Raw genomic sequence first — 23074 nt, forward strand, 5'->3', positions numbered from 1 at the left:
ATCACAGAGCCATGTCATGGCTTTTCTCTTCTTTCACTAACAACTTATCAAGATCAAACAAGCATAACTTTATTTCATCAAATTCTAGGGGAACACCCCCCCCCCCCTAAGGCTTCTGCATCCTTATCACTGGGAAATTTTGGAGGCAGGAAAGGCCAACAGGAAGCATCTTGCATTCGTTGACTTTCCACTCTTAACTGATCACGCCACAACCCCCGGGGAGAGAAGATTATCCAGCCTCAGCACTGACAAGTGATTTTCCAATGGAGCTTATGCTACTGTATACGAGGGATCTTCAAAAAGTTTCCAGACTTATTTTTTTTAACACTATTTATTAAATATCTCAAAAGCAAATTGCATTACTTTTCCACATAATCACCCTGTTTTGTCTGACCGACTAGTCACGTGACATTCTAAGACACACCCTCTTACTTCTCCCGCCTCAACCATTTCCCGCAAAAATATGAAAGTGCAACAGAGGATTAATCTGCCACAACACCGACACAGACATCCATTTTGTCATAGTGCTGGATTATATTTGGAGCCAGAGGGATGTAATTCACACAGACGAGCTGTATATGAGGCAGAATCCGCAGCTGTGTGAACAGAAGCCAAAAGCTCAGAAACTTTGGATCCTTATTTAATTCCCTGGGATTTTTCCAGTGAGGAAACATGATCGTTCAACCCAGAAAGGTTCTTTGCAGTGGCTTAAATGAACTAGTTTGCTTGTTTTGATGTTTTAATCTCTATAGTAGGTTACTGGATATTGCTATAAACCACTTTTTAGGAGACGTGGTTTTTAGATAGAGTGGTGCAGTGGTTAGAGCTACAGCCTCAGCACCCTAAGGTTGTGGGTTCAATACCTGTGCTGCTCCTTGTGACCCTGGGCACACTTAGGGCTCCTTTTATCAAGCCGCGCTAGCGGGGTTAATGCGCGTGACTTTTCATCACACGCTAGCCCCTGCGCTGGCCAAAAACTACCACCTGCTCAAGAGGAGACGGTAGTGGCTAGCGGTTTAGCGCACGGTATTACGTGCGTTAAACCACTAGCGTGGCTTGATAAAAGGAGTCTTTAATCCTCCACTGCCCCAGATACATTAGATAGATTGCGAGCCCACCGGGATAGATAATGTTTGAGTACCTGATTGTAAATCGCCTAGATAACCTTGATAGGCGGTAAATAAATACATAAATAAAACATATATATATACAGAGAGAGAGAGAGCAAAGTTACTTACCTGTAACATATGTTCTCCTTAGACAGCAGAGGAATGCAGCCACACTTTTCCTCTCTTTATTCCCTTGTAGTTGGTTCTTCTGCTAAGGACTAAACTGATATCATAGGGGAGGAGCTGTGAGAGGTGGGAGATCCTGCACATGCTCAGTAAGCAATATCTTACTTTAGCTAGGGGAGAGCACCGACACATAGGACCAGTATAGGACAATTCAACATCAAGTGTGCCTGCATCTCTCCTGCTTGTCTCCGGAGAGAGAGAGAGAGAGAGATGGACAGATAGAGATGGCTAGTGGTCTTCAAGCAGCCCCAGCTCACTTCTTACCCTGTGGAGTCCATTCCGTCCATAACCAGGGAGGGAGGAGGTTTTGGAAGCAGATGTGCGCCGAGCTGGAAGAGAAAAGACCAATTCTATTAAAAAAGTCAGGTACATTTAGACATTGTACTCTTAAATATATAGACAACTGGCTTTTGGGAACATAAGTGTCCTTTGGGCTTCTAGGTGGTATTTCACAAATAGGCCCTGAAATGGCAAAACATGTATTTGTAAGGGACATGTTCACATGGACAGAGCAGAAGCAGGTAACCTATAGAATACTGTAATTCGCCCACTTGCCTGCTACATTTAGGCCCGGTCTATGGTAAAGGGTAAATGGACAATCAAATGTACACCAGTACTCAATAAGGACACTTGAGTACCCGAGTGTCCACATACAGTAGGATCTCACCCCACATTACCCAGCCGGTTTTGAAAAGCTGTCTGGGTAAATCCAGATGTCTGGTAACCCTAGGCATGTACAACCACAGGTTCTGTTGCGAGATGTCAATATATATACGGTACTCCCCCAAAATTTGCGGGGGTTCCGTTTTAGGAACCCCTGCAAATTTCAAAAAACCGCAAATGTGGTTTCTCGCCTGTTGAAAGGCAGGGGAGGCTCATTGGCTCCCAGTCATTCATAGAATTACGCATAAATTATGTACAATTATTTTTAAAACATTAGAAAATAAGACTCCAGCATTTTTATTTAGGTTGCTTATCCCATATTCAGTTAAAAGAACCTTACGATCTAATGAACGGAACCTTTTATCAATTCCTTCACTAAAAATTATTAGTACAAGAAGACAATTTATCTTTTCATGTACAGCTCCCCAGATTTGGAATGCGCTTCCCATGTTTTTACGGGAGGAGAAGGTATTTGGGAAATTTAAAAGCGAATTAAAAACCTTTTTATTTAAAGATGCATTTGCTACTTAATTAAATTTTATTATAAAGTGTTATTTTATTTTTTATTTCTTTTTTTCTCTTCCCAGTTTCCTTTTGTATTTACCATGTATGTCCTTTCTTTACTATAAAAATGGATTTCATCCCCTCTTTCCTTTTGTTTATATTATAATTAATTAAGTGTATGTAATGTTTTTGTCTCCTTATGTATGCATATTTTATTGTACATCGCTTAGAAATCAGATTAAGCGATTGAACAAATCAATTAATAAACTTGAAACTTGAGAGGGCAGCTGGAGCGCCGGTGGGTGAAGAAAATCACTTGCGGTCTGCTCCCACCGCCTCTTCCTGTAGCAGTCGGGCTACACCAATCAGGAACTGCTTTGACACACAGCTCCTGATTGGGGTAGCCTGACTTTACTACAGGAAGAGGCGGTGGGAGCAGACCACGAATTTGGGGGGGGGGAAACACTGTAGTCTGAGCTTTAAGATGAAGCCCGGCAACACCTTAGTATTCCATGGGAGCGCAAAAGTTTGGACTGTAATCGGGAGAAAACGCAGAGGCAGCGAAGGGTGGTTACTCTTGAGAGCGTTAAAGGAGAAGCAGCAGTGGTGTAGCGGAGGGTGAGTGCTGCCCCTCCTCCGCTCCCCTGCCGTGCACTGGCGCCCCTTCCGCACACCTTTTCAACTTTGGCGCGAGCAGCCGCCAACGTACTGCCCACGTTGCCTTCGGCGCTCTCTCTGACATCACTTTCTAGGCGCGGGTCCTGGACGCGATGGCAGAGAGAGCGCCACAGTCGATGTGGGCAGCACGTTGGCGTCAGCTCACGCCGAAGTTGAAAAAAGTACGGGGGAAGGGGTGCACGTGTGGCAGGGGGAGGAGTGGTACTGGTGCCCTGAGCAAGATGGCATCAGGAGCGGACTGCTCCCCCCCTTACTATGCCACTGAGAAGCAGTATATTCAGCCCAGGTTGGAATGAGGGTATGTGGAGGACAGTACGTAGAGCTTAAGCTATATGTGGGGTGGGGAAGCATAGATACTATATAAAGCCTAGGCCAGTGGTCTTCAGTAATTTTTATGTCGGGGTCTATGACTAGCGTAAGATATATATCTCTGCGGATGATACCAAAATCTGCAATAGAGTAGACAATAGAGTAGATGGCGTGAATAACATGAAGAAAGACCTGGCGAAGCTTGAAGAATGGTCTGAAATTTGGCAGCTAAAATTTAATGCTAAGAAATGCAAGGTCATGCATTTGGGCTGCAAAAACCCGAGGGAATGGTACAGTTTAGGGGTGAAAAACTTATGTGCACGATGGCAGAGCGGGACTTGGGTGGGATTGTATGTGATGATCTTAAGGTGGCCAAACAGGTTGAAAAGGTGACGGCGAAAGCTAGAAGGATGCTAGGTTGCATAGGGAGAGATATGGCCAGTAGGAAAAAGGAGGTATTGATGCCCCTGTATAAGACTCTGGTGAGACCTCATTTAGAATATTGTGTACAATTCTGGAGGCCGCACCTTCAAAAAGATTTAAAAAGGATGGAGTCGGTCCAGAGGAAGGCTACTAAAATGTTATGTGGTCTTTGTCATAAGGCATATGGGGACAGACTTAAAGATCTCAATCTGTATACTTTGGAGGAAAGGTGGGAGAGGGGAGATATGATAGAGACGTTCAAATACCTACATGGTATAAATTCACATGAGGCCAGTCTCTTTCAATTACAAGGAAACTCAAGTGAGAAGGCAAGGGATGAAGTTAATAATAATAATAATAATAACTTTATTCTTATATACCGCCAATAATCTTGCGACTTCTAGATTATTGGCGGTATATAAGAATAAAGTTATTATTATTATTGGTGATAGGTTCAGGAGTAATCTAAGGAAATACTTTTTTTACAGAAAGGGTGGTAGATGCATGGAACAGTCTCCCGGAAGAGGTGGTGGAGACAGAGACTGTGTCTGAATTCAAGAAAGCCTGGGATAGGCACGTGGGATCTCTCGGAGAGAGGAAGAGATAATGGTTACTGCGGATGGACAACTCTATGACCTCACAATGCAGGTGCATAGAGCCTTAGCCTATAGGAAGAGGAGATGCAAATGTTAAGAGCCTTAGCCAATAGGGAGAGGGGAAATATGGTAGAGACGTTTAAATGCCTATATCGCTTAAATGCACGCGAGCCGAGTCTTTTTCATTTGAAAGGAAGCTCTGGAATGAGAGGACATAGGTTGAAGTTAAGAGGTGATGGGCTCCGGAGTAATCTAAGGAATTACTTTTTTACAGAAAGGAACAGAGACTGTGTCTGAATTCAAAAGGGCCTGAGATAGGCACGTGGGATCTCTTGGAGAGAGGAAGAGATAATGGTTACTGCAGATGGGCAACTCTATGACCTCACAATGCAGGTGCACAGAGCCTTAGCCTATAGGAAGAGGAGATGCAAATGTTAAGAGCCTTAGCCAATAGGGAGAGGGGAAATATGGTAGAGACGTTTAAATGCCTATATCGCTTAAATGCACGCGAGCCGAGTCTTTTTCATTTGAAAGGAAGCTCTGGAATGAGAGGACATAGGTTGAAGTTAAGAGGTGATGGGCTCCGGAGTAATCTAAGGAATTACTTTTTTACAGAAAGGAACAGAGACTGTGTCTGAATTCAAAAGGGCCTGAGATAGGCACGTGGGATCTCTTGGAGAGAGGAAGAGATAATGGTTACTGCAGATGGGCAGCTCTATGACCTCACAATGCAGGTGCACAGAGCCTTAGCCTATAGGAAGAGGAGATGCAAATGTTAAGAGCCTTAGCCAATAAGGAGAGGGGAAATATGGTAGAGACGTTTAAATGCCTATATCGCTTAAATGCACGCGAGCCGAGTCTTTTTCATTTGAAAGGAAGCTCTGGAATGAGAGGACATAGGTTGAAGTTAAGAGGTGATGGGCTCCGGAGTAATCTAAGGAAATACTTTTATACAGAAAGGGTGGTAAATGCGTGGAACAGAGACTGTGTCTGAATTCAAAAGGGCCTGAGATAGTCACGTGGGATCTCTTGGAGAGAGGAAGAGATAATGGTTACTGCAGATGGGCAGCTCTATGACCTCACAATGCAGGTGCATAGAGCCTTAGCCTATAGGAAGAGGAGATGCAAATGTTAAGAGCCTTAGCCAATAGGGAGAGGGGAGATATGATAGAGACGTTTAAATGCCTACATGGCATAAATGCACCCGAGTCGAGTCTCTTTCATTTGAAAGGAAACTCTGCAATGAGAGGACATAGGATGAAGTTAAGAGGTGATAGGCTCCAGAGTAATCTAAGGAAATACTTTTTTACAGAAAGGGTGGTAGATGCGTGGAATAGTCTCCCAGAAGAGGTGGTGGAGACAGAGACTGTGTCTGAATTCAAGAGGGCCTGGGATAGGCACGTGGTGGGATCTCTCGGAGAGAGAAAGAGATCATGGTTACTGCGAATGGGCAGACTAGATGGGCCATTTCGCCTTTATCTGCCATCATGTTTCTATGTTTCTACCTAAATGTAATATGTATGTTATTATATAATACAATATAATAATAAAACTTGCAGTTCACTGCGGATTAATCTAAAGAGGTCTTGGAATTACATTCCTCCCTCCATATTCCCATATTCGCAGGGGTTAAGTGCAAAGCTGGTCCGTAAATAAGAAAAATTTACAAATAACTTTAAGGCTGACTTTGACCCACCCCCCACCTCCTGGACCTTTCCACACCTTACTTAGGGCTGACTCTGACCCACCCGCCTCCCAGACCTGGTGGTCTAGCGTTGAAGTGGGGCAGGAACGATCTTCCTACGCTCCTGCTCCACGCAGAGCCGTGACCACACCTGGTGCCGTGAATTCCCGATGCAGTCTCGCGAGACCACGGGAACTCACAGCTCTGCATGGGGCAGCAGAGTAGGAAGAGCGGGCCTGCGCTGTTCACCGCTACACCACCAGGCTTTAAAAGTAAGGTATGGAGAGATCCGGCAGGCAGGAGGGGGTGGGTCAGTATTCAGAAACTCACTAATAACCAAAGTCGCAAGTCCTAAACCCGTGAATATGGAGGGGGACCTGTATAATGTCAACCTAACAAATTGGAACCAACAGGACTAAAATTATCTACGACTTCTTTGCCTTTCTATACAGGTATACTAGAGAATGGCACGGTGACAAAATTCATCACCGTCCCCGTCCCCGCAGATAACCGCGGGAAACCATCTTCATGTCATTCTTTAAGGAGAGAGGGAAGAATCAGAGTATGAATGGCCACAACCACTGACCCACAAGCTTTGCTTTGAAGAATGCTGAGATTGAGCAGCAACATTCCAGAGCAGATATTGTGATGTCATAATGCCTCATTCCACCAGTGCCTAAGAGCCAATCACATCAGTGATGTCACAATGGCTTCATTATCCTTGGCTCACATAAGAATCAGAGTATGAATGGCCACAACCACTGACCCGAAAGCTTTGCTTTGAAGAATGATGGTGTAGAAGGACTAAGGCTGAAATAGACACTAAAAATGACATGGGATTATTTCCCGCGGTTATCCACGGGGACGGGAACGGTAATGAATTTTGTCACCGTGTCATTCTCTATGGTATACTTACCTTCTCTCATATATACCTGTCTACCACTATAGTAGCTACTTTACTTCTCCGAAATTATTATTAATTTCTCCTACATGATATACCTGGAATTGCTGCATTTTATTTTCCCTTCCGCCTCTTATGAGCACAACTTCTTCTCTATCTTATGCGATTTGATATACCAGACGAGTGTTATTTTTCTCAGTTTATTTTATGCTTCTTGAAGCATATTCACATTGTATTGTATTGCTGTTTGTAATATCATAAAATCAATAAAGTTTTGAACTTAAAACAAACAAACAACAACCTTTTCAAATACAAATGTTTTCAATTGTCACCGAAAAGACAATTGAAAACCTTCAGATTCTACATTTGGCCATGCTAAGATGCACACGCAATTAACTGGCTAATGAGCTCTTAACCATCAACCAATTACAAACACCAACTGGTACCAATTTACGCACCAATATGGCTATGTGGTGTTTTATAATGCCGGATGCCTAAATAACCACAGTGTGCAACGTGAAAGGGGGGCGTGGCCAGAGGAACAGCATGGGCGGGTCAGGACTGACCCAAGTTGCGCGCACTGCTATAGAATAACAGGTCTCCATACACAACTTGGGGCTCCAGGATTTACATCAGGTTTTCGCAGGCCTCAGTCCGGCACCCGACTGGGAATGGAAACTGGCACTGAGAACATACACGGCACATGCCCTTTATAGAACGACACTTAGTCCCCAAACATTTCCATTCCTTTGGCTATTTGAAATGAAGTTTGTTTAAGTAACTTTTTATACCCGACCACTTTAGGGCCCTGGAAATGAAATCTATAGACGTTCCGAAAAGACCTACCCCGACCACCTAGCAATGGAGGAGAGCTACAGCCTCAGCACCCTGAGGTTAGGGGTTCGATCCCTGTCCTGCTCCCTGTGACCCTGAGTAAGTCACTTAATCCTTCACTGCCCCAGGTACATTAGATACCTCCGGGACAGATAAGGAAAAAGTTGGAGTACCTGATTTGTAACCTATTCCGAGCTCCTTTGGGGCTAAAAAAATTACATAAATCAAAATAAATGTATTATTTATAGAACATAAATGTATTATTTATAGAACATAGTTTAAAAATCCCACCTCCCCACATTAGAAACTAGTGTTATTCATAAAGAGAAGCCCCATCATTTCTTTGACCAGTACAGCAGATGAGCCAGTGGCATAGTAAGGGGGAGGGGCTCTGTCCCCCGCTCCAACAGCCACACGTGCGACCGCTTCCCTTCCCCCATACCTCTGTAATGTTCCTGGCACGAGCAGCAACCCCCAACCTGCTGTCACGCCAGCATCGGCTCTTCCTCTGATGTCACTTCCTGGACGCCTAGGATGTGATGACAGAGGAAAAGCCAACGCTGGTGTGACAGCGGGTTGGGAGTTAGTGCTGGTGCCAGGAACGTTACCGAGGTACGGGGTAAGTGGCGTGCGTGGAGCAGAAGGGGGCAAGGAAGGAGCGTGTGGAAGTGGGGGAGGGGGGCTGGAGATGAGCCACTGTATTTTGAAGTGTTTGTACAGAGCTTGACGAGCCATTGCAAATAATATTGTAATAGTCCCATTGAGCGATTGGGCCACTAGTCAAATGGGAGGTGGTGCCCCCCCCCTCCTCTTCCCCGCCACCTGAGTGGCCCCGGTACCTCAGCACGAACAGCATCTTCCATCTGCTGCCCGTGCCAGCCTTGGCTCCCTTCTGACATCACTTCCTGCTCCTGCGACCAGGAAGTGACATCAGAACGGAACCGAGGCTGGCGTGAGCAGCTTGTGGGAGATCCTGCTCGCGCTGACGAACATTGAAAGAAGTACACAGGTGAGCGGAGAGGAGGTGTCGGTGCCTCCTGTGAAGACGACGCCCGGGATGGTCTGCCCCCTTGCCCCCAAGTACTCTTTGCGCACATATAGGTGCTTACATTTGGGTGACCTGTTATAGAATGAGGGGGGGGGGGACAGTGGATGAAGAGGAGATGGATATAAATCGGTAAATTTCCTACTGCCCTTACATGAATTAAGCGGAGAGCTGTATTGAGGGGTTGACAGCGTTGCCGCCCGGTCCCGCGTTTCTTTTTCCATTTCTTCTTTCAGTATCAATTGCCCCAGGCCTGAGTTGAGCTGTGATTTCAAGAGGAAAGAAAGACAGGTGAAATAAGACTCTATAACTTTTAAAGCTACTCATTACACCAACCTACGACTAGTTAGCTAACCAGGGCCCACACCCCATGACAACCGTCCTAGAGGCGACTGTTTCATATTATTCACTCCTTGAAGCATGAACTATTTTTTTATTTGAATTTTTTAAATAAATCTAAGCATTGGCTTATAGCGTAATAACCACAGAGTATCTTCAGAAATCAATGTACCAGAGGATAACACAAATGTCATCAACCCGGCTGGTCTTAGTCCATCATCATTCCACTCTGAGCTTCTTTTAAAAAAAAAAAAAATCTTTATTGATTTTCAAACTTTGACAGTGCAATATAATTACTTGAACATAAAATACTGCATAAAATGCACTATTAACTACACAAGTAATACATAAAACAATCACTCTGAGCTTCTGAAAAGTTTACTTGTATTCCCTGACATGATGCCAAGCACAGGAAAAAATTAGTCGATGCTGAATTGAACAATGACCCGTCAGTCGACGCTCAGTGATAGGACTTTGCTACTAGGCTGTCACATGACAGGATATTTTAGCTCCTCGGTGCCCGCTTCAAGGGTGTTAATTTTTTTTTTTTTTTACAGTTCTAGACGGTAATTCCACCTACGATGACCTTCTATGGTTGCATGTAAGGAGTTCTCAGACACTGACTTGCCCGGTACGATTTAACAGGCCTGGAGCCTCTCCTGCCCAGTTCGATAATTTAAAAATACCAGGCCCCCAGTTTCCAGCAGGCCCAGTACATCTGCTAGAAGTCTCAGCTATAGACGCACCACACTTTCGGTTGCAGTGGCAGATCCAGGAGGTGCCCACAAATCTATAGAAATAGTCATCTCTATGGCAAATGTTTTTAGCTAGCCTGTGTCACTGAAAGTAGAGAATGACACGGTGGATGTTACCCATGACTAGCCACGAGTAGCCGCGGATAACCCGCCAAAACGGTGGAGGGGGGGAAGGTGCCCACCGTGGGTATGGTGACAAGGCCATCCACCGTCCCGTGGAGCATTGAATGGCCTTGTCCCCGCAATTAAGGGAGAGAACACGTGCAGTCACCTCCCTCTCCCTTACCTTAGCAGCGTGTTTTAAGGTTTCAGATTTATTGAAAGCCGCCGGAGCATACGTGCAGTCGCGTGCGTGTGTGGGCAGAAGCTTCTCCTCTGACGCAACATCCAGTTGCGTCAGAGAAGCTGCCGCCCACACACGAACGCGACTGCATGAACACTCTGGCCGCTTTTAACAAGTCTGAAACCTTAAAGTGCGTCGAGAAGGTAAGGGGGAGGGAGGGAGATGCACGGTCCGCGCGAGGAGTGCCGAAGGGCAGTGAGGTGGCGAGAGGGAAGGCTGGATGCTGCGGGGACGGGGCGGTGAAGGGGACGGTGGTCCGGTAATGGGGACAGATTTTTTTCCCCGTGTCATTCTCTAACTGAAAGCACTTCAGAATAATCTCACAGGTTTTTCTGCGCCATTACCACTGCCCCAGAATTAGAGAATTTGATGCCCTGTATATCTCTTAATACTCTCTATGTTATTACAAACTCACCATAGAAGACAACTTAAAATTCAAAGACAGGGAAAAAGTATGCATGTTACAATCTCTTAGGCTGGTATCTTGCAAACTTTGTGAAACTGTGGCACACGGTGGCTGCGGCTCAAGGGCATCCAGACGTGCGTGGGCATCGACGTGATGACATCATGTGATGTCATCATATCGACGCCCATGCATGCACAAAGGCCCTCCAGAAGGGGTCCCGAGCCGCCAGTGGGATGTGCTGGAAGAGGCGTGAAGAGAGAGGCGCTGGTGCCGGCTGACTGCCCACAGAATTAGGGTTACCAGACATCCGGGTTTCCCCGGACGGCTTTCAAAACCCGGAACTTTGTCCGGGTTTTGAAAAGTTTCTAGCAACGAGCAACGTCAGGACAGCATCTGCGCACGTGCGTGACATCACCGTGTCATGCCAGCCCTGCGCAGATGCCGTACCAATGAGCAACAGGTTGAGGGGGTGGGGCTAGGGGGCAGAATGGGGGCGGGTCCAGGTGGCATGGGGCGGGGCCACGGGGGGTCCAGATTTCCGTTCCTGACACGTCCTGTAGGCAGTCAGCTGGCACCTCTCCTCCTCCCCGGCATCTCGTGGCACACCTGGAATCTCGGGCGGCACACAGTTTGCGAGACACCGTCTTAGGCCTTCGCTCGGCCACGTCGGAAGCTCTGTGACCCACCTTCATCAGCTGCTCCTCTTGCAACTGCCGCCGTTTCAGCAACTCTTCATCTTCTTCCTCCCTGCCGCTGGATTTCCGCCTCATGTCAGCCCCTGTTCCCAGAAAACTACAGTGAGGTGAGCCCCGCAAGAGAAAAGCCCCCCCACTAAAGATCAAGTGTCCAGCCCAGTCTTCATATCTACGGAGAACATCCTCGTAGTCTACAGCGTCAAAGGGAAACGGTCTACTGCGCCTTCCCCCAATAAAACGGCAAACGCACTCTAAAAGCGGTGCTTCCCAGTATTTTGCCTGAGAACGCATGTTCAGGGCCAGATTCTGTAAGCAGCGCCTAAATCAGCCGGTGCCTAGGAGAAGGCCGCCGGCCGCGTGCCAATTGCAGAATCACGCCAGACCCAATAACTTAGGCGCCAATAAAGCAGGCCAATCTTTTACTGGCCTACGCTGCAAGTGGCTAAGTTCTCTAGAGAGTCACACCTAGCGGCACATATGTCTGTCTCCGCCCCAAAACACACCCATTATGGCGTTAGATGCCGCTAAGCGCCATGTGAAAGGCACCTACCTATTTTTTTTGAATCGGGAAGGCGTCTACTGGCCAATTTAGGCTTTTTTTTCCCCAACTATGAGCTTGTTAAAGCTTATAATTGAAGCTATTAAGGTTGTTTTGGTAATTAAGATAGGCGCTAAATCGGCAATTTAGGCTCTTATAGAATCTGGCCCTCAGTATCTCTAAGGATACCTTTTAGCATCTAAACCCCTTCCCCAAAAGCACATCCCCTCATCCCAAGGTTCCAGTGGAGAAACTGTACTGCAACTAGCCCTGGAGGTGGACAGCAATGTGGAGAACCTCTCCTGTACCATGATCTGAATCCTTAATTCTTTTATTGATATTTCTGAGGGGATCAGAAAATGACACTTTGGCCCAGATACTCTAAACAGCGCTGGGGTTCTTTTTACGTGCCAGTAGGTGCCCAAGCTCAGTGAAAAACACAATTTACGAACATAAGAATAGCCGTACAGGGTCAGACCGATGGTCCATCAACCCCATGAGTCCGTTCTCACAGTGGCCAATCCAGGTCCCTAGTGCCTGGCCAAAACCCAAGGAGTAGCAACATTCCAGAGCTGGGATTGTGAAGTCATAATGCCTCATTCCCAACCTCATCAGTGATGTGACAATGGCTTGATTGTCTTATACAGTAAAACCTTGGTTTGCGAGCATAATTCGTTCCAGAAGCATGCTTGTAATCCAAAGCACTCGTATATCAAAGGGAATTTCCCCAGAGGAAATAGTGGAAACTCAGATGATTCGTTCCACAACCCAAAAACTTTAATACAAAATACTACATGTACTCGTATTGCAAGACTTTGCTCGGTTAGAGCAGTCACTGCACTCCCACAGTGTCAGAGAGAGAAGAACCATCGCCTCAGTTGTGATGATGTGACGCGTGTATACTGTATGTACTTGTATTGCAAGACTTTGCTTGTATATCAAGTTAAAATTTAATCAAATATTTTGCTTGTCTTGCAAAACACTTGCAAACCAAGTTACTTGCAATCCAAGGTTTTACTGTACTTGGCTCACGTAAGAACAGCCATACTGGGTCAGACCAATAGTCCATCATGCCCAGTAGCCTCACAGTGGCCAATCCAGGTCACTAATACCTGGCAAAAACACATTTTTCACTGATTTTCAAAGAACCTAAAAAAATCAGCAAAGGAATCGCACCTCCATAGCTGTTTTAAAGTGCCTAATTCCATTGTAGGCATGGCCTACGGAGGCGTGATTTGCATCAAAGGAAGCTGTCAGAGATTTAGGCCTGGAAAACCCTGGCCTACATTTCCGGCACCTGCCTTTGCCAGAGGCGTGATTCTCTAACCAGCGCCGTCGTGTGATTAACAGAATATCGTGGGCCGCTTTTAAGGCAGCCGCCGACAACAGTGTCAGTTAGAGAATCCAGGCCTTTCCACAGCGCTACACTATTGGTTTGTCTACAGAGCCAGTTGGGTTTTATCATAGTTTTGGATTGTTCATATACTGTTTCGATCTTTTCATCAGCCGACTCCTGATGCAGGCCGTTTGTCTACAGAGCCAGACAGCAGGCTTGCCCCTGAACCCTTCATTCTACTTCCGGGGGCAGGCCTTCTCGTGGACACTGTGCGGTGGCTGCTGAAGATTTAACTAAAGTGCCGGGAAGCGGTGGGTGGGGGATTCGGGAGCTGTTTAGAGGTCGTATGCCAGGGCAGAGCTCCTAGGCCTCCCCTCAAACAAAGCTGCGTTCTGCAGAAGGCTCTTAATAAAACCGGACTCTCTCCGCCTGGCTGTTTAAATGGCACGTAATTGGCTATCCGGCAATATTCAGCGGGAGTTTTCCCGCCAAATACTGTCAATTAGAGCTTAGCGGGTCACCAGTTATATTGTGTGATGTAACCAGCTATCCACTGGCTAGGTTTGACAGCCAAATTAGGCCGTCGAAATAGGTGGGATATCTTTGGCTGCTGTAAATCTAACTGGCCAGTGCTGAATATCGGCTTGGCCAATTAAATTTAAACCAGCCAAAAAAACACCTGGATATTCAATGCTGGTCACTGGAAATGGCCCAGCATTGAATATCTGAGCTGATTGCCGACTGTGGCAATCAGCCTGGCCAACTCCCAAGTCCTGGGGTTGGAAAGGACAGTCACCCATTTATTCTCCCTCTTAGGGGGAGCTCAGAGCAATTTTTCACTCAACACGGAAGTTATGTAACTGCTAGAAAAGGCCAATGGCCAATCACAACTGCCAAGTCAAACCTTTCCCAAGTGTAAGTCTCCTCCATGCAGGGGCCGAAAGATGAAAACAGGGCTCTAATGGAAAAAGCCCTTACTGGTGAAGTGAGGTTTTGGCCTAACAAAAGAAAAAGGTCTTTATTTGGTGTCAAGACCCAAGTAAACTAAATAGGGCCCGTTTATCTGACTCCAATAAATGTTGGCCAGTTAGGTGACCTTAAACATATGATCCACGATTGTCCGATTATTCAAATGTTTTGGATCTCAATTTGGAAAAGCATTTGCAATATTCTACCCATCTCTACCCCATTATCCTTTGATGTAATCCTTTTCAGATCACTCTCTCTGCTTGGTGCCCTGGATGTTTGGCAATCCAAGTTATTAGACGCTCTTATAGCTATCTCCATGCAGATGATCTGCTCACTTGCTAAATACTACTTTTTGGTGGGCCACTGCCTAGACGTCGGAATGGGGGAGGCCGCAGGGGCCTTGGCCTCCCCAAAGATCGGTGTTCTCGTGTGGTGCCCCCCTCCCACCCGCTTCCTGGTGTTCTAAATTAAATCTTCAGGCAGCTGACGCGTCAATGAGCAAGCCTGCCCTGGAGCACTTCATCCTACTTCTGGGGCTGACGCTGCACAGTGGCTGCCTGAAGACTTACAATTACAACGCCGGAAGAAGATGGGTGGGGAGTCGGGAGCTGGGAAAAAGATGCCTGCGAGGTAGGGTTCCACCGGGGCTAGGGCGGAGCTCCTGCCCCCCCCCCCAAACCATGCAGCGTTCCGACATCTCTGGGCCACTGTAATGATGATACATAACTTTGAATGTAAAGCTAACTCTCTCACGAATAAGGGATTTTAATCCATATCATACATATCTTCTCTCAACTAAAGTTCTATAGGTTCCAACTGTTTCAATAACACCAACCATTAATTTTATTTCTTTTCTTGATGACTGCATCTGCTATAATAATTCCCTTATCGCGCATGCGCACTTCAATTTTCATGGCTCCGTGCGTCTGTAGCTCCGTGGCCGGCAGAATGTTAAAGGATGCGGCAAGGGGCTGATATCGGGGAGAGAAGGAGGCGGCGGCGACCGAGCTAAGGAGCTAGGGGAGGGAAGGCTACAACCACTGCCGCTCCCTGGTCGCACGGCCTTCTCCTCTGCCTCCACTCTCCCCTCTGGGTCAGAGCACCATTGCAGCTCGCAGGAGCCACGCTCTTTGCCTGCCCGGCAGCGAACCAACACCCCTTAATTTGTTCGTTGGGCGGGTCGAGGATAAGCATTTGTTTATTTGCGCTGGAGGCTGGTGGTGCTGCTGCAGGGGGGGAGAGGGGGAAGAGACAGAAACACACACAAACTGCGGCCAAGGAGTGAGAGAGAGAAAGAGACAGAAAAACACACAGACAGCGGCCAAGGAGAGAAAGAGACAGAAAGACAGACAGACAGCCAGCCAAGGAGAGAGAGAGAGAAAGTGACAGAAAGACACACAGACAGCGGCCAAGGAGAGAAAGAGACAGAAAGACAGCGGCCAAGGAGAGAGACAGACAGACAGACAGACAGAAAGACACACAGACAGCAGCCAAGGAGAGAGAGAGAGAGAAAGAGACAGAAAGACACACAGACAGTGGCCAAGGAGAGAAAGAGACAGAAAGACAGACAGACAGAGGCCAAGGAGGGAGAGAGAGCGAGAGAGAGACAGAAAGACACACAGACAGCAGCCAAGGAGAGAAAGAGACAGAAAGACAGACAGACACACAGAGAGCGGCCAAGGAGAGAGAGAGAGAGAGACAGAAAGACAGACAGAAAGCGGCCAACGAGAAAGAGAGAAAGAGACAGAAAGACACACAGACAGCAGCCAAGGAGAGAGAGAGAGAGAAAGAGACAGAAAGACACACAGACAGTGGCCAAGGAGAGAAAGAGACAGAAAGACAGACAGACAGAGGCCAAGGAGGGAGAGAGAGCGAGAGAGAGACAGAAAGACACACAGACAGCAGCCAAGGAGAGAGAGAGAGAGAGAGAGAGAGATAGAAAGACACACAGACAGTGGCCAAGGAGAGAAAGAGACAGAAAGACAGACAGACAGAGGCCAAGGAGGGAGAGAGAGCGAGAGAGAGAGAGACAGAAAGACACACAGACAGCAGCCAAGGAGAGAGAGACAGAAAGACAGACAGACAACGGCCAAGGAGAGAGACAGAAAGAAAGACAGCGGCCAAGGAGAGAGACAGACAGAAAGAAAGACAGACAGACACATCTATTCTAGCACCCGTTAATGTAACAGATTTAAAGACTAATTATGTATAATTCTCATGGGTCTCCCATAGAACTTTCTAGCTTATTCTTATGGGTGTATATAATTGCTCTCATTTACTCACTGTACATGGCTGCTTGTTGTTCCCTGGTTGCACCTATGTTTCTGCTTGTACCATATTTACACAATAATGGACATCTTTTTGTTATTATAAAAATCGCAATAAAAGATTAAATCAAGACACTTTGTGAAAGCAAAAGTCCAACTGAAAAAAATACATATATGCCAAACCAAAACAAGGATGAAAAGCACAAAACTGGATTTCCATGGCATGAGAAACACAATGTTGGAGGTCTGGAAATCCTGCCAGGTCCCGAACAGGTATCAACTGCGGCCTGATCCCTGAGACAGGGACATCACATATTTCTGTCGGGACGGCCTCTTCCCGCGTGCAATTTCAAAAACATGAGGGCAGGAGTTAGCATACCTATGGTAGCCGGCGAGGGAGGGCCCGGCCAGTAGTCTGTCTCGATCTTTGGGACGGCATTTGGTTCTGGAGCCTGGGCCGCCGGGAACTTGGAGAACTTGATGATATCTTCGGAGGACTTGCTCAGTGCTGCCGCGGCAGCTGCATCTGGATGGCAAACAGGGTAGGGGGATGGCAGCTTAGCTCTCTGTTCCAGTTGGCACATCATGCCCTCAGTGTTAGCTTTGGTCCCTTCTTCCTCCACTGCAGTGCCCACTTCAAGTCCATGCCAGGCAGTGTAAGTGCAATTAGCTCTGATCCTTCCGCGTTTTGTGTGTACAAGATACAGTCATTACGTTGGATCACATGGAATCATGTACACCAGAGTATTCTGAGGGATGGTACAGTGGGGGTGGGGAGAGGGAACAGACAACTCTACCTGTGCGTCCGAGTCAACACTCAGCATAAATTTCTAGCATTGATCTCGCGTATGGACGCACGATGATCTAGTTCCTGTAGCCAACTGTACATTGATTTTGGTGATGCAGACAAATGTCCGTTGAACGCCAGACTATGATCAACTGGCTTTCATGAGCTGGGACCAGGGTTTTGGGCTGGAGCCCAGCCATTCAGAGATGCCATTAAGACAGTGCTCTACTGCGGGACGCCATCTGTGCAAAAAAATATCAGGCGCGCACGGGGTCATCGCTGAAGTATGTTTAAGAGGTGAAAGGGGTCTGGTGTACATCAAGCCATGTATCGCCCCGACCGCTCACTACTACTCAGAAACACCCCCGCCATGCACTTTTGCACCTTGAGTGTTAGAAAGGTTAGCGAGGGGAGAAAGAGTAGAAGCAGACATCTCATGAAATTCGCACTGCGGCGTGCGTTAGGCGCCGCTGCCGAGACGCTTCACTTTTCTCTTAGCGATGGACAGAAGGGCCTCACAGATTTCCCGCTGTGCTTTGCGCCACCCTCTCTGCTTCACCCGTGAACTTTTGTACCTATCTGCATTCAATGACTAAATGAATTGCTTATGGCGCTCTTTTTATCTTTATAGTTTTTGAGAGTTCTTTTCCTTCCCTTTCCTATTGCTTTCAACCTTAATTGTTTTGCTCTTATCAATCAAATTGTATTTCTTTCTTTGCCTTTCCTTGTGGTTTACACTTCCCCCTCCCCATTTGCGGTTTCTGCACTCGCGATTTCACATAATCATAATTTTTTTCCGGGGAGGGGGAAAATTTTTTTAAAAACATATTTTTTTACCTCCCTGCCGCCTTCCCGGCCTTACCTGGTGGTCTAGCGGGCTTTCGGGGCAGGAACGATCTTCCTACGCTCCTGCCCCGTGCAGATCGCCATGAGGAAATGGCTGTAGGGAGTTCCCGTCGTAGTCTCGAGAGACTACGGGAACTCAAGGCAGCCATTTCCTCATGGCGATCTGCACGGGGCAGGAGCGTAGGAAGATCGCTTCTGCCCTGAAAGCCCTCTAGACCACCAGGTAAGGCCGGGAAGGCGGCAGGGAGGTGGGGGTGGGTCAGAGCCGGATAATCGCGGTTTTTTGCCATTCGCGGTCCGGCTCTGCCCGTATCCCCCGCGAATAACGAGGGAGAAGTGTATTATGTTTGTATAAGTTGGATTTTATTATGTTTAGTAGATTTAGTCCCTGTGTTAGTTGTATTTGTTTCCCCTAACTTTGTAATTTTTATCGATTTGTACATCGCTTAGAATTTGGAATAGGCTATTAATCAAATTTTATAATAAACTTTAAACTTGTTATGACAGGAGCCCTAGATGGTGCCAGCACTCTGGGTTGCAAGTCTGCGAGTGCCTCTTTGGGCTGGGCGAAACTGGGTGCAAACGCACACCGTGGGATGCCAGCGTCCTGCATTCGAGGGAGAAATGCGGGTCTTCAGGCTGTTGGGGACCAGAATGAGAGAAACATTTGAAGACCCCTTGCAGTGGCGTGGCGTGGCGAGAGTGAGAGGCGCCCCACCCCCACCTGCTTCTCTGCCCTCCTGCACCTTCCACGCCCTCCCCCTCCCCCCGTACCTCTTTCATTTTCCCAGCCCGAGCAGCAGCATCAGCGACCCTCCCTCCGATGTCACTTCCTAGGCGCGGGACTCAGAAGTGAGGTCAGAAGGAGAGCCGACACAGGCGCGAGCAGCAAGTCGGAGTTGCTGCTGGCGCCGGAGAAGAGCTAGAGGTACGGTGAGAGGAAAATGAAAGTGTGCGTGCGGCGGGAGGAGGCGTGGAAAGGAGCAGGGGGCGTAGCGGAGGATGGGTGCAGGAAATCAATTGATTTGGGTTTCCCCGGTCAACTCCACTCAGGATTTTATAGAGTCGACCTCTATCGTGTCTCCTCTCAGCTATCTGCTCTGCAAACTGAAGAGCCCTAACCTCTCTAGCCTTTCCTGATAGGAAAGTTGTTCCAGCCCCGTCATCATTTTTCTCTTTACCTTTTTGAGATGCTGCTTAGAAAATGACAGGGGGATAAAATTCATCACTGTTTCCGTCCTCGCGGATAACTATGGGAAGCAATCCCATGTCATTCTTTAGTGTATGTCTCAACCTCAGTCCTTCTACGCCAGCATTCTTCAATGCAAGGCTTGAGGGTCAGTGGCTGAGCCCATTCGTACTCTGATTCTTATGTGAGCCAAGTATAATATAATGAAGCCATTGTGACATCACTGATAAACTTGGCTCTTATTGGTGGAATGAGACATTATGACATCACAATAACTGTTCTGTCATTCTCTAGTGTCTATCTCATCCTCAGTCCTTCTACACCAGCATTCTTCAATGCAAGGCTTGAGGGTCAGTGGCTGAGCCCATTCGTACTCTGATTCTTATGTGAGCCAAGTATAATATAATGAAGCCATTGTGACATCACTGATAAACTTGGCTCTTATTGGTGGAATGAGGCATTATGACATCACAATAACTGTTCTGTCATTCTCTAGTGTCTATCTCATCCTCAGTCCTTCTACACCAGCATTCTTCAATGCAAGGCTTGAGGGTCAGTGGCTGAGCCCATTCGTACTCTGATTCTTATGTGAGCCAAGTATAATATAATGAAGCCATTGTGACATCACTGATAAACTTGGCTCTTATTGGTGGAATGAGGCATTATGACATCACAATAACTGTTCTGTCATTCTCTAGTGTCTATCTCATCCTCAGTCCTTCTACACCAGCATTCTTCAATGCAAGGCTTGAGGGTCAGTGGCTGAGCCCATTCGTACTCTGATTCTTATGTGAGCCAAGTATAATATAATGAAGCCATTGTGACATCACTGATAAACTTGGCTCTTATTGGTGGAATGAGACATTATGACATCACAATAACTGTTCTGTCATTCTCTAGTGTCTATCTCATCCTCAGTCCTTCTACACCAGCATTCTTCAATGCAAGGCTTGAGGGTCAGTGGCTGAGCCCATTCGTACTCTGATTCTTATGTGAGCCAAGTATAATATAATGAAGCCATTGTGACATCACTGATAAACTTGGCTCTTATTGGTGGAATGAGGCATTATGACATCACAATAACTGTTCTGTCATTCTCTAGTGTCTATCTCATCCTCAGTCCTTCTACACCAGCATTCTTCAATGCAAGGCTTGAGGGTCAGTGGCTGAGCCCATTCGTACTCTGATTCTTATGTGAGCCAAGTATAATATAATGAAGCCATTGTGACATCACTGATAAACTTGGCTCTTATTGGTGGAATGAGGCATTATGACATCACAATAACTGTTCTGTCATTCTCTAGTGTCTATCTCATCCTCAGTCCTTCTACACCAGCATTCTTCAATGCAAGGCTTGAGGGTCAGTGGCTGAGCCCATTCGTACTCTGATTCTTATGTGAGCCAAGTATAATATAATGAAGCCATTGTGACATCACTGATAAACTTGGCTCTTATTGGTGGAATGAGGCATTATGACATCACAATAACTGTTCTGTCATTCTCTAGTGTCTATCTCATCCTCAGTCCTTCTACACCAGCATTCTTCAATGCAAGGCTTGAGGGTCAGTGGCTGAGCCCATTCGTACTCTGATTCTTATGTGAGCCAAGTATAATATAATGAAGCCATTGTGACATCACTGATAAACTTGGCTCTTATTGGTGGAATGAGGCATTATGACATCACAATAACTGTTCTGTCATTCTCTAGTGTCTATCTCATCCTCAGTCCTTCTACACCAGCATTCTTCAATGCAAGGCTTGAGGGTCAGTGGCTGAGCCCATTCGTACTCTGATTCTTATGTGAGCCAAGTATAATATAATGAAGCCATTGTGACATCACTGATAAACTTGGCTCTTATTGGTGGAATGAGACATTATGACATCACAATAACTGTTCTGTCATTCTCTAGTGTCTATCTCATCCTCAGTCCTTCTACACCAGCATTCTTCAATGCAAGGCTTGAGGGTCAGTGGCTGAGCCCATTCGTACTCTGATTCTTATGTGAGCCAAGTATAATATAATGAAGCCATTGTGACATCACTGATAAACTTGGCTCTTATTGGTGGAATGAGGCATTATGACATCACAATAACTGTTCTGTCATTCTCTAGTGTCTATCTCATCCTCAGTCCTTCTACACCAGCATTCTTCAATGCAAGGCTTGAGGGTCAGTGGCTGAGCCCATTCGTACTCTGATTCTTATGTGAGCCAAGTATAATATAATGAAGCCATTGTGACATCACTGATAAACTTGGCTCTTATTGGTGGAATGAGGCATTATGACATCACAATAACTGTTCTGTCATTCTCTAGTGTCTATCTCATCCTCAGTCCTTCTACACCAGCATTCTTCAATGCAAGGCTTGAGGGTCAGTGGCTGAGCCCATTCGTACTCTGATTCTTATGTGAGCCAAGTATAATATAATGAAGCCATTGTGACATCACTGATAAACTTGGCTCTTATTGGTGGAATGAGGCATTATGACATCACAATAACTGTTCTGTCATTCTCTAGTGTCTATCTCATCCTCAGTCCTTCTACACCAGCATTCTTCAATGCAAGGCTTGAGGGTCAGTGGCTGAGCCCATTCGTACTCTGATTCTTATGTGAGCCAAGTATAATATAATGAAGCCATTGTGACATCACTGATAAACTTGGCTCTTATTGGTGGAATGAGACATTATGACATCACAATAACTGTTCTGTCATTCTCTAGTGTCTATCTCATCCTCAGTCCTTCTACACCAGCATTCTTCAATGCAAGGCTTGAGGGTCAGTGGCTGAGCCCATTCGTACTCTGATTCTTATGTGAGCCAAGTATAATATAATGAAGCCATTGTGACATCACTGATAAACTTGGCTCTTATTGGTGGAATGAGACATTATGACATCACAATAACTGTTCTGTCATTCTCTAGTGTCTATCTCATCCTCAGTCCTTCTACACCAGCATTCTTCAATGCAAGGCTTGAGGGTCAGTGGCTGAGCCCATTCGTACTCTGATTCTTATGTGAGCCAACTATAATATAATGAAGCCATTGTGACATCACTGATAAACTTGGCTCTTATTGGTGGAATGAGACATTATGGCATCACAATAACTGTTCTGTCATTCTCTAGTGTCTATCTCATCCTCAGTCCTTCTACACCAGCATTCTTCAATGCAAGGCTTGAGGGTCAGTGGCTGAGCCCAATCGTACTCTGATTTTTCCCTCTCTCCTTAAAGAATGGCATGAGGTTGATTTCCTGTAGTTAACCGCATTGATGGAAATGGGCACAAATTCTGTCCCTGTGTCATCCCCATCCCTGTCCCCTGTCACCCCCTGCGTTGGAAGGAACGAGATGTCTGCTCAGACTTTTCAGTAGAAAGCATAGCGGTTTCCCAGTGATTGTTAAGGAAAAGCAGTGGTGTTGCTCGGTTTTAGGATCCAGAATTGTTAGCTCCCCTAGCAGAGAGGGAAAGGAAGGGAAGCGGCGGCATGGGATTTGACACAAGCAGAGATCGAGGAAGCTGAACTGCAGGAGTCACAAAAGCAGGGCTTCAGCTGGTACTTACAGGTTAGAAGTGATGCAGTCACAGCAGTTAAACATTCACAGGTTAATGGAAGAGGAGAAAACCACAACGAAGCCATAAAACAAAAAAAACAACAAAGAATGGGATGAAAATGGA

The 23074-nt window shown here is 46.4% G+C and overlaps 1 protein-coding gene across 20 annotated transcripts in view; it reads right to left on the reverse strand.

Annotated features, from left to right (window-relative positions):
* ABLIM1 (actin binding LIM protein 1) overlaps positions 1-23074 on the reverse strand; it is a 445444-nt gene that overhangs the window by 16791 nt on the left and 405579 nt on the right. For 9 of the 20 annotated variants that reach the window (XM_033940562.1, XM_033940555.1, XM_033940557.1 and 6 more), the window contains 4 exons: positions 16960-17106; positions 11462-11553; positions 9087-9195; positions 1560-1624 (listed from right to left, as the gene is read on the reverse strand). In XM_033940562.1, coding sequence (XP_033796453.1) covers positions 1560-1624; positions 9087-9195; positions 11462-11553; positions 16960-17106 — 413 coding nt within the window. The remainder of the gene's footprint in view (positions 1-1559; positions 1625-9086; positions 9196-11461; positions 11554-16959; positions 17107-23074) is intronic. The other 11 variants (XM_033940566.1, XM_033940563.1, XM_033940564.1 and 8 more) reach the window with 2 other exon arrangements.

The sequence above is a fragment of the Geotrypetes seraphini genome, chromosome 4, assembly GCF_902459505.1.
Source record: "Geotrypetes seraphini chromosome 4, aGeoSer1.1, whole genome shotgun sequence".
Classification (NCBI taxonomy): Eukaryota; Metazoa; Chordata; class Amphibia; order Gymnophiona; family Dermophiidae; genus Geotrypetes; species Geotrypetes seraphini.